The sequence below is a fragment of the Pelecanus crispus genome, chromosome 1, assembly GCF_030463565.1.
Source record: "Pelecanus crispus isolate bPelCri1 chromosome 1, bPelCri1.pri, whole genome shotgun sequence".
Taxonomy (NCBI): domain Eukaryota; kingdom Metazoa; phylum Chordata; class Aves; order Pelecaniformes; family Pelecanidae; genus Pelecanus; species Pelecanus crispus.
In genome coordinates this window covers 33,515,656-33,529,566 of record NC_134643.1, presented here as the reverse complement: position 1 = coordinate 33,529,566, position 13,911 = coordinate 33,515,656, and the positions used below count along the sequence as shown (strand labels likewise).

Sequence of the window (13,911 nt, the reverse complement as noted above, 5' to 3'; positions counted from 1 at the left end):
CAAATGAAGTTATGTACAGACCTGGTCACACCTGACTTTTTTAAAGTTTCTTCAGACAGATGAAAGAATTTGGGTGTCCAAAAGCCTGTATCTCAACAGGTGAGGGAGAGGTGAAAAGAAGCTACAGGCATTTCTAAGACTATGGTATAACTAATTTATTATGCCAGGGATCTTTCAGACTAATTAGGAGTTATCTAATGAATGCAGGTGCCAGACCTGGTTACCTGCAACATAATGTTATGAATTTGTTAAGGATTTAAGAGAGCTTAATATATCTTAGGCTACTCTGGGCATATTTAGATACACTGAAATCCACACCACTAAAATCAGCTATATAAAAATTTCCTTAGCTACCACCGCAGATCCTACTGGCCACATCATGTGCGGCTTTGGTTCAAAGCCATCTCAAATCTACTAGCTCTGATCCCAGTAAGACAGATTCTAAGCTCACTACTTCTTATAGACATAATCTGACAGTGGAGATTCTTAGCCAAATAAACATGACTAGTATCAAAGATTTTGCTTGAGCAACATAGTGAGTGTAATGACAGAAACATGAAGAAGATAAAACATCACAAGGCCGACACACAGCACAGTCAGCAATCTGGCAATAGTTTAAAAAGTTTCTGTGTAGGCGCTTTGCAGATGTAAGTTACTTCTGCCAGAATAAGCCTCAAGACTTCATCTTTATTGAAACTGGCTTTGCTGACATGCGCTTGAAAGCCGTTGTGTATGTACTCTCCCAAAAAAGTGAAAAGAACAAAGGGAAACATGGAATAAGGGACGAAGTCTTATTTATTATATACTTAAGGAGCTCAGGCTGCATAAACAAAATACAGTCATGAAACATATGCATCCATCTCATTTTTCAAAAAGACTTAAAGATCCCAGACTAAAAATGTTTTTCTTTCCCCTCTTCTCCATCATGCCTGCTTCTTAGCCATCAAATTAATGAGAATCAACTGACTAAAATGCAGAAGGGCCAATATTCTCATTTCACTTGAGAGTAAAAGAACAGAAGCTTTTGCCTTGCAGTGCAAGGAACAGAAAAACACTTGAGCCTTCCAGATGATGATATGCTTACAGTTCCTCATATGAGTATTCTGGTCTTCAGCCTAAGCCCCTTTTACTTGCACACAAGGTTTTTCACTGCTGTTTTGTTATTTGGCAAACCTACTACAGAAGGTTGAGCCATGACTATACGGCTTTGTCTCCTAGGCAATGTAAATTAACAGTAGCTCTTTTTCCTCCAATTGATGAAATACTGCTCTTTAAAAAAAAAAAAAAAATTAGGAATTCCATCTGGATTGCAAATTCTGGCCCGGTCATGTATTTTATATACAAAACTGAAGTGAAAAGATAAAATCAGCATATCCCACTTTAGTAATACAATGGTATTTTCCAAGACATTGCGACTTACAGAATGACTTCAGAAAATCAGTCACTGTTTTTTTTCTAAAGCTGGGCTTAAAATCAGAAGAGATGACATACTAATTTTTGTAAAATTTGATATTATATAAAGAAAACCCACCCAAAGCAAGTATGAAGAACTAGTTCTGAATGGCTTGTTAACTACTCATTAACTACTGGACTTGGAGCTCTGGCCAATGTGGTGCCATTCTTACGTGAAGTTAAACTGGCTGCAAACTGAGAGAGTAAAATTTTCCTCCATACAGAAAGAGCCAGTTCCAGGGTTACTGCTCAGAACTATAAATATGTATTAAAAAAGCAGCAGGTAAAACACTTCTGTGTATCAGCAACATTGCCAAGGATCATAGCTGTTTTACACTGCCTTGAGGAGGCTATTACCATTAGCAAAGATGAGCAGTGAACTTACTTGCTAGGAAAGATTTGCATGAAGTGAGGGGGAGATGAAATGATGCATAGCTGCATACCTGTGATCCATTCTAAATGTAGTTTGTATTTTCTCCCAGCTGCAACCAGAATTCTTTTAACCAGCACAGACTAACAGGGAGTCCTGTGCATGGCTTGCTGCTTCTCTCCCCTCTTAGGATTCACAGGCAGGGTGGAAAGGAAGAGAGACATCCAAAAGCTAGAGGTCTGGGGGCTTTACACCACTACTCAAGGCTTTCATGTTGGGAGTCACAGATATCAATGCTGCGTCTAGTTTTACGAGATGCTTTTTAGAGCATGTGATCAGTGTTTAGTCCTGGAACACATGCTGCACTGTGTTACTTTAGGGAGCTAGATTTTGGGATAAAAACTTTTGAAAGCAGAAGACTGACGTCTGGAGGAACCTGCTACATAGAAGTAATTAATGAGGAATAGCTTCTCCTTGATGAACAAATTATGATAATTTTTGGCTTGTAATAAGAGTCCTGATAATACATATTGCTAAAGTGCTGCTCGTGCACATCACTGTCCCAGGCCAGCTTTACACTTCACAAACAAGTCTTCTCTCACAGAGGAGTTAACCTTGAATTAAGAGCTGTGCCTGAAACCTTCTGTTCCTCAGCAGTACAGTGAAAGTGACCAGTGAGGGTCCTGTGACAGTACCTTGTGAAGAGCTGCAGCCCCTTGACGCAGGGTACCTGGGGCTGTCGCCCTTCACCTCTCCCTGTCACCCTCACCCACCACCACCCTGCCAGCCCGCAGGCATCTGTTCCAGTTTTCAGGTTCTCAAGCACAAATTACGTTCACCTGAGAGTAAAGCCCACATAAACACCAACAATTTTCAGATGAAAGAGTCAAAGAGCCTCTATTGCCCATATTCTGTGCCCATGGGCACACTGATCTCAAAAACCTCCAAGAACCCAAGTCATTTGTGTGGCATTTTTACATTTAGAATAAATACCTTAATAAAGAAAACTGATTTCTCCCCTTGGCACCCTTTCAAGTACCGTAACAATTATTTGGCTAAGTTGCTGCCATAGATAATGACGTATGTAAAGTAAAAGGCAGTAATACTTATGTCTGCCAGCCTTGGCTCACAATTCCAGCTGCCAGTGCCATAGGACTGTGAAATCCATTTTCTGCACTAGGTTACCCATGAGATGGTCATCTAAAATGTGCACAACTCACTGTCGTCAGCCACATGCAGTTAACATTTGTTAAACATCTGATAAAACACTGAAGCAAATTACCTTCTTTATTTAGCAACACGCCTTGAGAACAGATTTTCTCCTGATTTAATGGGATAGTTCTGTCCATTATCCCATTAGCCACGCATTGCTAGAAACACCCCGGGCATCACATTGTCAAACAAGTGACTGAAGCTATTAAAGGCTCTTCAAACAACATTGGTTCCTTCTGCTCTTGATTATTGAAAAATGGTCTCATAAAATATCACCCATTAGATCAGATCACCAAGTGAATGAAGAGCAAGCAATAATAATAAGTCCCACTTCCTATCAACTTTTCACCAAAACTCATATTCTGCATATCTGCCAAAGTATTTGAAACAGGGCATCCTGGTTCAAGACGACATCGATAGCTATGTATAGGCAAGGAAAAATTCAACTTTTTGACTCCAGCTGCTTCCTAGATCTAGCACGGAGGAATAATTACGTATTTGCATTTCATTTATAAAGTCTTAATGTTACCATTTCTCCTCCTCTTTTCATTTTAGTCTGACAAATTTTGAAACACTGAAACATTTAGTAGAATATTTGGCCTAACCCTGAACATTTTTAAAGGCTTGCCTGAATACAAAAAATTCTATACAAAGCTGTTGTATATTAATATGGTGAAATTGGTGCTCCATTCAGAGTTGTATGAATACTTATGCTAGACTGAATCTATAGTTTCAGGTAGAACTGAAATCTGTATGTTCTCAGTAGCGATTTAAATGCCAGTATGATTTTATGCAGCCAGAATTTTTCAACAAATAAAAATCAAGTATCAATTATGGTGGCATTTTGAGAAATGACCTCACATTTCATAAATGCTGGTGTGTGACTGTATTCTTCCTTCCTCCAAAACCACTCCATTTTGTCTTAAAAATCAAGGCATTACAAAAGAACAATAAAATAAAGCAGGAACTGTTGAGCAAATGCATAAAACTATATAGCTGGTCAGTCTGTAGAAAACACAACATGGTAAGTGAAATAGTAATGTCAGAAGAAAAGAGATTTTTTCAGCATAGGGCTGCTGTTACAAAAAAATTGGATGCGAAAGCTTTTTGTGTATTTTGGGGAGATAAGAGTTATGTTGCAAGTTCAGTTCTGCTCAGCCAACTTGGTTTCTACTGGAGATGCATGTATCTGCCAGCTAAGAGCATGAGCTTTCTTTTACAAGAGAATATAACAATTTGGTTTCGCACGCTGCTCTAGGCTCCCGACATTAAGAGCAATGCCAGCATTCAAACACTCTTGGCTTGTTTCTAGTCCTCAACAGCGATATAATGTAAGAAGCCAGCAGCAGCACTCCGCATTTGTCTCCCACTCCACTTGTTTCGTGTGCCTTTGTTCAAAACCCTGTCCAACTGGCAAGTTCACACCATGCTTCTAAGCTTCCCCTAAGCCCAAGGCTGGAGCGATGTATCCTAAACAAACCCAGCAGCTACTGGTACGTGCTGTCATTCAGCGAGTTGTATCAGAGCTGCGATGTGAAATGCCGTTTTGACAGCACCCTAAGGAGTCTATTTCAGTGACTGTTTGAAACTGTTCCTTGGAGACCTCTTAGAGGGCTAATTACAGTCACACGTGTAGGCTAGGCAGCAACCTCTTCTTCAGACCGAGTTACTGATTTTTTTTTTTTTTAATTATAGTTATTTTATGGGGAAAACCTGCATACAACACAGGAATAAACTTTAAAATTTCCATGCTAGCATATTACATGACTCGGAAAGAGCTATATTGGTCCAGCTGAGAACACCAGATGATCTACTTCTGACCATAGAGCAGACAGTACTTTCTCTAATTGCTTACGAACTTTCACAGCACAGCTTACCAGGACAGCTTCTCTGCAGTGTCCCAGAGTCACACCAGTAATACCCCCTACAGAGGGCAAAATCAATTTCACTAAACCTGTGAATTCCATAGAGTCGTTCACCTTCTTTCTCAAGTTAATGAAAAGAAATACAAAATTCCTCCCTTGCTTGCTACTTCACCGTCTACACCCTTGCCTTGCTTAAATCAGCTTAATCCTGAGACCAATACATTTATTAATTGTTAGGAAAATCCATCATGCATCTTCTTCTTGGAGAAATGTTCAAGCAGTTCAGTGTACAAGAATCATGTTTAGACACAGCAGAAGAGGAAAATTACAATGTAATTAGTGTAAAAACTATCAAATCCTTGATTAATCTGATAATATAACAGACTAATCCACTGGTGGTGGGTTGGTTTTTTTTTCCTTACCTCAATAATCTTGTCATGAATTTGCAGGCCTTCTGTTTTGTCTGCAGGTCCATTTTCCAAAATCTTTGACACATAAATTCCCTCAGCAGATTCCTCCTGATTGTTCTGTACCAGGCGATAGGGAAGTTGCAAAAAGGGCCACATTAGGACAAGAAACGAGATGGTACTAAAATCAGCAGCAATGAAAAATGCAAATCCATCTGAAATATGCAGCTCGCTTTTCTAGCTAAGAATTAAGCTCCTTGGGATTTTTTTTTTTTTTAAACTTGCTTAACGCAAACTAGTCATTAATCAAAAGGACAGAATTAATGAACCATTCCAGCATTTTTTATAAGATTATCCATTTACTTCTGGTTATTTTAGTCTAATGAGACACAGGGTGCAATGGTAATCAGATCCCAGCTAAAATATTTAAAGCAGACCTCAAACTTCACAGCAGTGAGTAGTACATAAATGAACAGAGGAAGATATGCATAAAAATGGATGGACAAGTGTTTCTCTCAGAACAGAAAGGGCTCCTGCAGTATTGCTGCTTGTAAACTTTTTTCTGCATTTGAAGATAAAGCTCCAAGGAACAAAGTGTCATTAGTTAGCTGGCATGTAACAGTGATAGGATTTGGTTGGAATTGGTTAACCTCATAAATCCTATTCACATGGGAGACTGAGAACTTGCTCAACTGTGAAATCCATACAGATCAGCTGTGGACAAAAAGAGAACCTGCTTCCAGTTGATCTCTACACATTGCTAAGTACAACTCACACAAAAGTCAAATTTAAAGCAGATAAGTTATCTACCACAGCTGGAACGGTATACCTGATGTTGTGGCACATGCTAAAATTACTTCATTTCATTGCATGATAGTTTAAAATAGTTTAAAATCATGATTAATAAAGAAACAATGCCAAGCAGACACTGCCTACTTGAAGTTTTTTTTAAGTGTTCATACAAATAATAACCTAGATAGCAATAAATGAAGGAATCTTTTTCCAGACAATTTATGCTTTGGATAGCAGTTTGTATGATGCTTATTTTCCTTCTGTGACTGGTGAATCCCTGACCAAAAGCATGATTCATATGTGTACAGGTTTCTAGGTCTAGGTCCTATATACTCATGGGGAATTTTTTTTATAATTGTTTCTGTTAAGAAAATGATAAAGGCATAACAAAAAATGGAGCCACTGTAAAGCATGCTGAGCAGTGTGTGGCAACTGGCCCATGGAGACTCCATCCAAGATTTCAAGTTAACAAATAATTGCTCAACACAATGTTAGTCAGACTATGATTTCATAAACTCCTAGTTCCTGTCCTTTGTCACAGGGACTCACTGGTGTCAGGTAAGAAGCAGAAGGGAAACTTATTAACAGTTCCAGCAATACTTTGAAATGATGAACAAACAGACCTCCACTGAGTTCCCATGTAAGCAGTGAGAAATGAAACTCTGATAAAAGAAGCATAATAGTCATTAACCAGAAAGCACAAAGCACAGGGTTTAGTTTTTTCTTAAGAAAACAAAAGGCTAGATTGGAGTACCTTTGCCCACATAAAATCATATTTTTTTCCATAAGAAATTTCACTGGCTATTTCAAGAGTAATGTATGTCCCAGTGAGAAAAAGGATATTTCAGTCTGGCTTGCGGTCCCCATTGGCAGCAGGCGCTGGTAGCCACCAGCCCTGACATGAGGACGCAGCATGCGGCACGCCAAGCTCCGGCACCTCGTCACACAGCCCGCAGGCTGCGCGGCAGGGGAGCTACGGAGATAATCAGTTTAGCCGACCTTCAGCAGAGCCTGTGGGTGACTGCAGGAACTCCAAGCCGTGCCTGTAGCACACACTTTCCTCCAGCCCAGCTTTGCCGCGGTGTCCTCAGCAGGGGACAGCCTCCACAGCCTGCTCTGCAGGACAGTCCTCCCAGCCAGCTGGAGCTGGGGCCCAGCTCAAAAGTGGGGATCAAAACAGCCTTGCTCCATTAGAATAATGAATCACCTCCCAGAAACACACACTTCTGTGAAATGAGTCCTTTCCTGACAAAATCAAAGGCAAGCTTGTGGCGAGTCGTTCCTTTCCTCTCCTCCTCCCTCCAGGTAGAAGGTGAACAGTGGGGAAGCCTATTATGGACTGAAATGAAACACAGCCAACGGACAGTATGTATGTCTGTTCCCCAAGTCACCAAGAGTCACCTACTTCCCAATGGGAAAAACACGCATTGTATTTATAAAACACAAATAACATGTGGTGAAGGAACACATTCCCACACAGGTGACTAATATAATGACACCACTGTTCTGCTCTTCTGCTGCAAGGGCCAACCCTTCACCCAAGGGCACTCTTTCCCTGAACAACCTGAATGTACAGATTGCCTTCATGAACTCCTTTTGTCTCGTTACCAAACAATTCCTGTTCCAGTACTTAAGTTTTTGAGCAGAGTTTTTTATTTTCATTGTTTGAGTCAACTCAGCCCTTTTTTCCTGTTACATACTTTGGCTCCAGATATGTTGAGCGAGACCTTATACTGCTATCTGGGAACTGCCAATCAAATGTCTGTGGTATTCACATTTAGCACAATGAGAACAAAACAAAACAGAATTTCCAAATTAAACTTCAAAGACTCAAAAACCCCTGAGACCCAGCTCTGCCTCACAGCTCCACCAACTCCGTCTCCAGCTATCAGTGTTAATGGAAGACCATGACCATTTCCTTCTCTCCCGTCAGCAGTTCTCTCCACGAACAGTGCTATGAACCGTCATATATTTATCATTTACTCCTTAAACTTCCAGCATATTCATTCAAAAAGCCTAGCAGTTCGTAATACAAAAAACCGTTCCAGTATGCACTGTCAGCATGTAAGTACTTCAGAGAAGCTCAGCTGCCATCCCAAGCAAGCCGAACATCATGCTCCCTTTTCCCTGCAGTTTTTCTACAGCTGTTAATAACAGAAGACACACTGCAATCCAAACTAAAGATTGTCTGAACTTTGTTACTGGTATACTCAAAATATGGATATAATCAAATCACGTGTATTTTACCTTAGAGCCACCTATTGTCTCATCCTTCTACTAGCAAATCTAAGAAACTCTCGCTTTGGATTTGCAGCACCAACACTTGATAACTGCTGGTCTTCATATTTACCCAGAGGGAACAGTAATTCTGCAGCGCAGACAGTGAACTTCTTAGGCTAATAGGAACAGACTCTTTGGCACCGCTAAATACAGCTTTAGAGCAGAAGATTGCCAAACTAATATACAGGGTCCCATTCCCCCCCTCAGCAATAGTGGGAGGTTACAATTCTCCCATTTAACAAGAACCTGATCAGTGCATAATTATTACCAAGCCTTTTTAATCAACTATTAATTTTCCAGTTTAACAGGTTTCTTTACCCTTCACATGTAATGACAGTCCTGATTAAAGCTTTTGGAAGGATGAAGTAAAAAAAAAAAAAAAGCATATTCTTCTGCATATTCGAGGGGGGCTTAGTGATCCTTATGCATATTCTATGGTTTCCAATGAACTTTCTAAACCTAGACTGATGCGACTAGACTGATTTAAGATACAAGATCAATGAAAAGTCTGTTTCAGTTCACAAAGAAAAGTGGAAAGCAGGCATGTGAGAGCAGGACATGTGCTTAAACTATCTGAGCTACAGAAGCAAATTTTCATCTCTCCTTTAAATGAAAAAAAAAAGCAAGCTGTTTCCAAAAATTCCAACAGCTTAATCCTGCAACAATGAGTCTTATAAGTAGTCTCAGCGATTTCCATTGAACAGTTTGCATGAATACATATTACTCACATGGGAACTGAGTGCAGATCAGCGTAAAGTTTTAAAACAAAAACAATGGGAACACCTTTCCTGAAAAAGAGAATAATCTAATTCTCACAAGATTGTATCTTCAAAACAATGACTCCAATTACACCTGATAATATACAGTTCTTCTATCTATGGAGCTGGTTCCACACCCACTGTCATCGAAAGTAACTCTTTTATTATTAACAGTGCATATAGTAACAGGAATTATGGCCAAAATAACCTACAGTTACTTTTCTTGTTACCTGATTGGGTCGTCCTCCTATAATATTGAATCCCAAAGTATCATTTTCTCGGTGCAGCATGATCGTTAACGGTTTGGGTTCTCCTCCCTAAGAAGCAAGAGGTGAAATACTGTTAAAGATTACAGTCTCAAAAAGAAGATCTTAAGTGAAAGCACTGATGCTCAAAAGATCTTTAGCTGAAGACCACGTAAGATAAATCTTAAAGGAAAATTAGGCTGAAAAGATAACAAAAGACTTTGCACTGAAAAAAAACCAAAGGAAAAGTCACACGCCACTGAAAAGTAACAGGTAACACCTGATTATCTTCAGTGCTGAACAGAAAAAAGTGCAGGCTTTTGGTGGGAGGAATGCTCAGCACCACTGAAAAAAGTCAGAGCTTCAAAAGTCTGGATATCTCTAAAAAAATTAAATCCCTATGTGTGACAACGTTTCAGATGTTAAACATATAGGTTAAAATACACAACATTATAATTATCAGACCCCAAAGACATATCAGCACACGTTTCATGTCAACCTTCAGGGAAGATGCACACAGAAAATGAAACCCAACTTTTCATCCCAACCTTTCACTTCTCTCCCAGAAAGAATCCAAAACCATGTATGTAAAAAAGTATTTTTTTTCTAAACAAGGTTTAAAATATAAAGCAAACATTGAAAAATAGTGATGGAGTCAAAGTTAAAAATGAAAAAGGGAAAGAAACCTTTTCCTTCAGTGGAACAGGTATATAATTTTCTAAAAAAAATATACAAGCAAAAAAATATTTGGACGCTTTAGCACAGCAAGTGAGCTTGTTTTACCTTGTTCACATATGATAATAGTTACATTTCAGGAGCCATATTCCCCACAAAAAAAAATTTGTATTCATCCAGCACAGTTAGGTGTTTGTGTTTGCCAGTCCCTCTAAATTAGTCGATTAATATAAATTTGACACCTAAATAAGTTATACCTTTCTAACCATTCAAAATACAACACTGAACGCTGAAGCCCATATTTTATTAAGCGTGACAGTGAAATGTTTTATTGCCGCATGATAGATTTGATTTTAATGAAGTGCATTTTTACTTTATTGATAGTTTTTCTTCCAAACGCCTGTTTTATTCATCACCCCGGTCTCATCTGTAGAAGAGCTTTCCGAGCGGCAGTACCTACAGCAACACCTACCGGCACTGCTCCGAAATGGCAGATGCTCCGCTGCTGCCCGGGAGGAGGGATGCCTCCACGCCTACCCCCACACCTCCTTGCCAAATCCTTACCGAAAATCCAAATCTCTCTCTTCTCCCTTCTACGGCCACCGCTTTTCTCTCACACCCCACCTTCCTTAACAGTTACCGCTTCCCCCCCCCTTCATATGACCTTATCCCATCTGCCAAGAGATGAAGCAGACGTACGAGCACACGTCCCAGAGCCGGCAACCTACACCTCACGGACTAGCTAGCCAAAGGAAATCAGGAAAAAAAAGAAGAAAAAAAAAAAAGAGAGAAAAAGATTAAATATTCAAGTCTCCAAACACAAAGTTTCTCAATGCAACAAAGAGCCGTGTTTCTAGGCACACAGGTGTCCTGAGAACAACGTCCCCTTTCCCATTTCCCGTGCAGCGGCCAGATGCCCAGCACACTACATTGCTTCAGGAGTGAGTCTGGCCGCTCAGACCTTTTCCACTTGGGATTTTGCTTCCCAAGGGTCCACGAAGATTTGGGTAAAAAGAAGAATTCTTTACATCGCAACACTCCTCACCGCGGCTGCAAACAGCAGTGCCAGAGCCCACACGATCTTCCGGCTTGGAGTTAACACTCAAAAAAAACCAACCCCCTTACAGCAAGTTAAGCCAGCTCACCGTTACTCTCGGATGGTTTATTCAGCCTAAAGGAAGCAAGTCGCTATCTGAGCAATGTCATCAGACCTGAAAACAGAGCGAAGCACTGCACCCGTCTCTGCTATCAACAGCGTCAGCTGTTACTCCATTCTACCAGACGAGAGAGACTTTTTGCCATCCTTCCACCATCGTTTCGAAAGCTTACGATCATTTTATGCTCCGGGTTTTTAAGACAACTTCTCCACTGCTCAAATAAAAGTTAAAAGCCAGCTCCCATGCCCCTGAGCTTCTGCCAGTCCCAGCTGGAGCAAGCTGAGCGGCAACAGCAGCCGGGTCCCTGCGAGGCGGGGAGGCCCGATGGGGACACCCTGCCCGGGGCAACCGGGACCCGTTTGCCGGCTGCCAGCCGAAGGGCGAGCCCCCCTCCCCTCCCGCCCGCCTCCCACCCTCTCCGGGCCAGCAAGCGACAAGCTGCGCTCGGCCGCCGCTACCAGGCGCCGCCGGCCTCAGCACCCCCTGGGTTTTGGGCCACCGAAGGGCGCCGAAACGGGGACCGGCAAGCAGCGTGTCCCCGGCCGGGGCCGGTGGCTCCATCTCCCCGGGGGCGGGGAGGGACGGGCAGAAGCGGCTGGCAGCGCCCGGGGGGTGCGCTGGGGAGGGGGGGGGGGGCTCGGGCTGGGTCCCGGCGCGGAGCTGGGGGGGGACCGCTGGCCCCCAGGGGACACCGCTGGCACCGCCACCCCGCCCGGCCGCTGAGGAGTGGGGCAGGGCGAAAGCCGGTCCGGGGAGAGCCCCGCTGGAAGGGGGGGGGGGGGGGGGGGGGGCAGGCCGGGGCGCGCTGCCCCGCCGGTCTCTGCCGCCCGCACTCACCTTGCCGGGCTGGCTGCCCGCCAGGTCCCGGGCGATGCTGCTGATGTGGCTCATGTACTGCCCGAACTTCGCCTGGTACCGCCGCGCCGTCAGCTGCACCTCGCTCTGCAGCGCCGAGAGCTGCGCCAGCAGCGACTTCTCCCGCCGGCTCCAGCGCAGGGCCTCCCTCTTCCCCTCGGCACCCGGCTCCGGCCCGCCGCCGCCCCGCAGGCAGCGGGGCCCGCCGCCCGCCCGCGGCCGCGGGGGCTCCCCCGGCGCCGCCCGCCGCGGCTGCCCCGCGGAGCCGCCCCCCGGGCGGCCGGGGAGGGGGGGCCCGCCCCGCGGCTGCGGCTCGGCGGGGCCGGGCGGCGGCGGCCCGTAGCGGCACGCCGCGAGGTGGGCGGGCAGCTCCCGCAGCCGCACGGTGCGGCCGCAGCCCCGCGGGCTGTAGTCGCACTTGACCTCCAGCTTCTGGACCAGGCTGCGGAGCGGCAGGACGGGGCGCAGCTCGGCGGCCGCCAGCGGCCGGCAGCGCAGCGGGCAGCGCCGGCGCCGCGCCGCCCAGGGCAGCAGGCAGCCGGCGCAGAAGACGTGCCCGCACGGCGTGGACAGCGGCTCCTCCAGCACCCGCCCGCACAGCTTGCACTGCAGCTCGGCCGCCACCGGCGCCGCGAAGCGCGACGGGTCGAAGCCCATGGCGCGGCCGGGGACCGCCAAACTTTCCGGCGCCGCGGCCCCGGCCCGGCCCCGGCGGCGCTGGAGCCGCTCCCGGCGGGGCGGGCGGCGGCGAGGGGCGGGCGGAGGAGCGGGGCCGCGCCGGGGGAGGCGGGCGGCAGCGCCGAGCTGCAGTTCCCGCCGGCTCCCCCCCGCCCCGCCGCCGCCCTCGGCGTTAACTCCCTCTCCCCGCCGCTACCGCCCCACGCCCAGCCCCGGCACCACCTCCGCCCTCCCGGGGCATCCTCGCTGCGCGGCGGGGCGAGACGCGGGGATCCGCCGCCGCCCGCGCCCCGGTGCGGGCACTGCCCCGGCGGCCGAGCCGGGGCCCCCGCAGGGCGCTCCGCGTCGCGTTGTGCTCGGCGGGGGGGGGTACGAAGTGGGCAGGCTGCGAAGCAGCGAGTCGCTGAGGCTCTTGCACTGCCGCACAGACGTGCCGGTAAATGTCCCGCGGTGTCAGCACGCCTGTTTCGTTTCTCTCTAAAAGATTCGCTCCTCTTCCTCGCTCCCCTTTTGGGGTACCCGGCAGGACACGGAAAGCTGAAGCCCCCGGTACCAATGCTCTCTTTGTTGCCGCACCAAAAAAAAATGCCATCAGAGTTAAGAAAATTGCTTGTTGAGCTCCCTTAAACAACATGCATAAGCAACAATTTCATTTGAGGAAAAGCTAAAACACAGCAAAATGTGGAAACGCATAGTTACGATCAATAGCTGGCCCGGATTCTACCCCTTCATTGCTGCACAACCCACAACACGCGCTGAAACATGAAACCCCTAACACATTCCCCACATAACTTCACTGGTGAAAACACAGGGCCAGATTGCTGCCCCCCAGCCCTGTGGAAAACCTCCCAGAGGAGAGCGGGATGGAGCACTCCGAGGGCTTTCTTCAGGGGGCTCCTTCACGTGTGGGTCAGGCATCATCCCTTTTGGAAAGGACGGCAGTTCGGGCTTGTCCAGGCCCACACCATAGGATATTTTCTGGACTGAGGACTCCTGAGGCAGAGCCGGGGTGTGTCCTCACCAGTTCTGCGATTCCTGCCTCAATCTCCGAATCCCAAGAGCATCCCTATGGGAAAGCCATCAGGGCTCTTGAGTCCCACTAGTGAATGGTTCTTTTCCATGACTAAGATGACAATATGGGGACAATGCAACAGAAACATCCCTT

The 13,911-nt window shown here is 45.7% G+C and overlaps 1 protein-coding gene across 2 annotated transcripts in view; it reads right to left on the bottom strand.

Moving 5' to 3' along the window:
- Positions 1 to 12,725, bottom strand: part of PDZRN4 (PDZ domain containing ring finger 4) — a 265,164-nt gene extending 252,439 nt beyond the window's left edge. Inside the window, exons 1-4 of one of the 2 annotated variants that reach the window (XM_075711235.1) lie at positions 12,061 to 12,725; positions 11,569 to 11,579; positions 9,367 to 9,449; positions 5,322 to 5,426 (exon numbers count right to left, since the gene is read on the bottom strand). In XM_075711235.1, the coding sequence (XP_075567350.1) occupies positions 5,322 to 5,426; positions 9,367 to 9,449; positions 11,569 to 11,579; positions 12,061 to 12,725 (864 nt within the window). Of the gene's footprint in view, positions 1 to 5,321; positions 5,427 to 9,366; positions 9,454 to 11,568; positions 11,580 to 12,050 lie in introns of both variants that reach the window. The other variant, XM_075711228.1, reaches the window with a different exon arrangement.
- Positions 12,726 to 13,911: the final 1,186 nt, after the last annotated feature.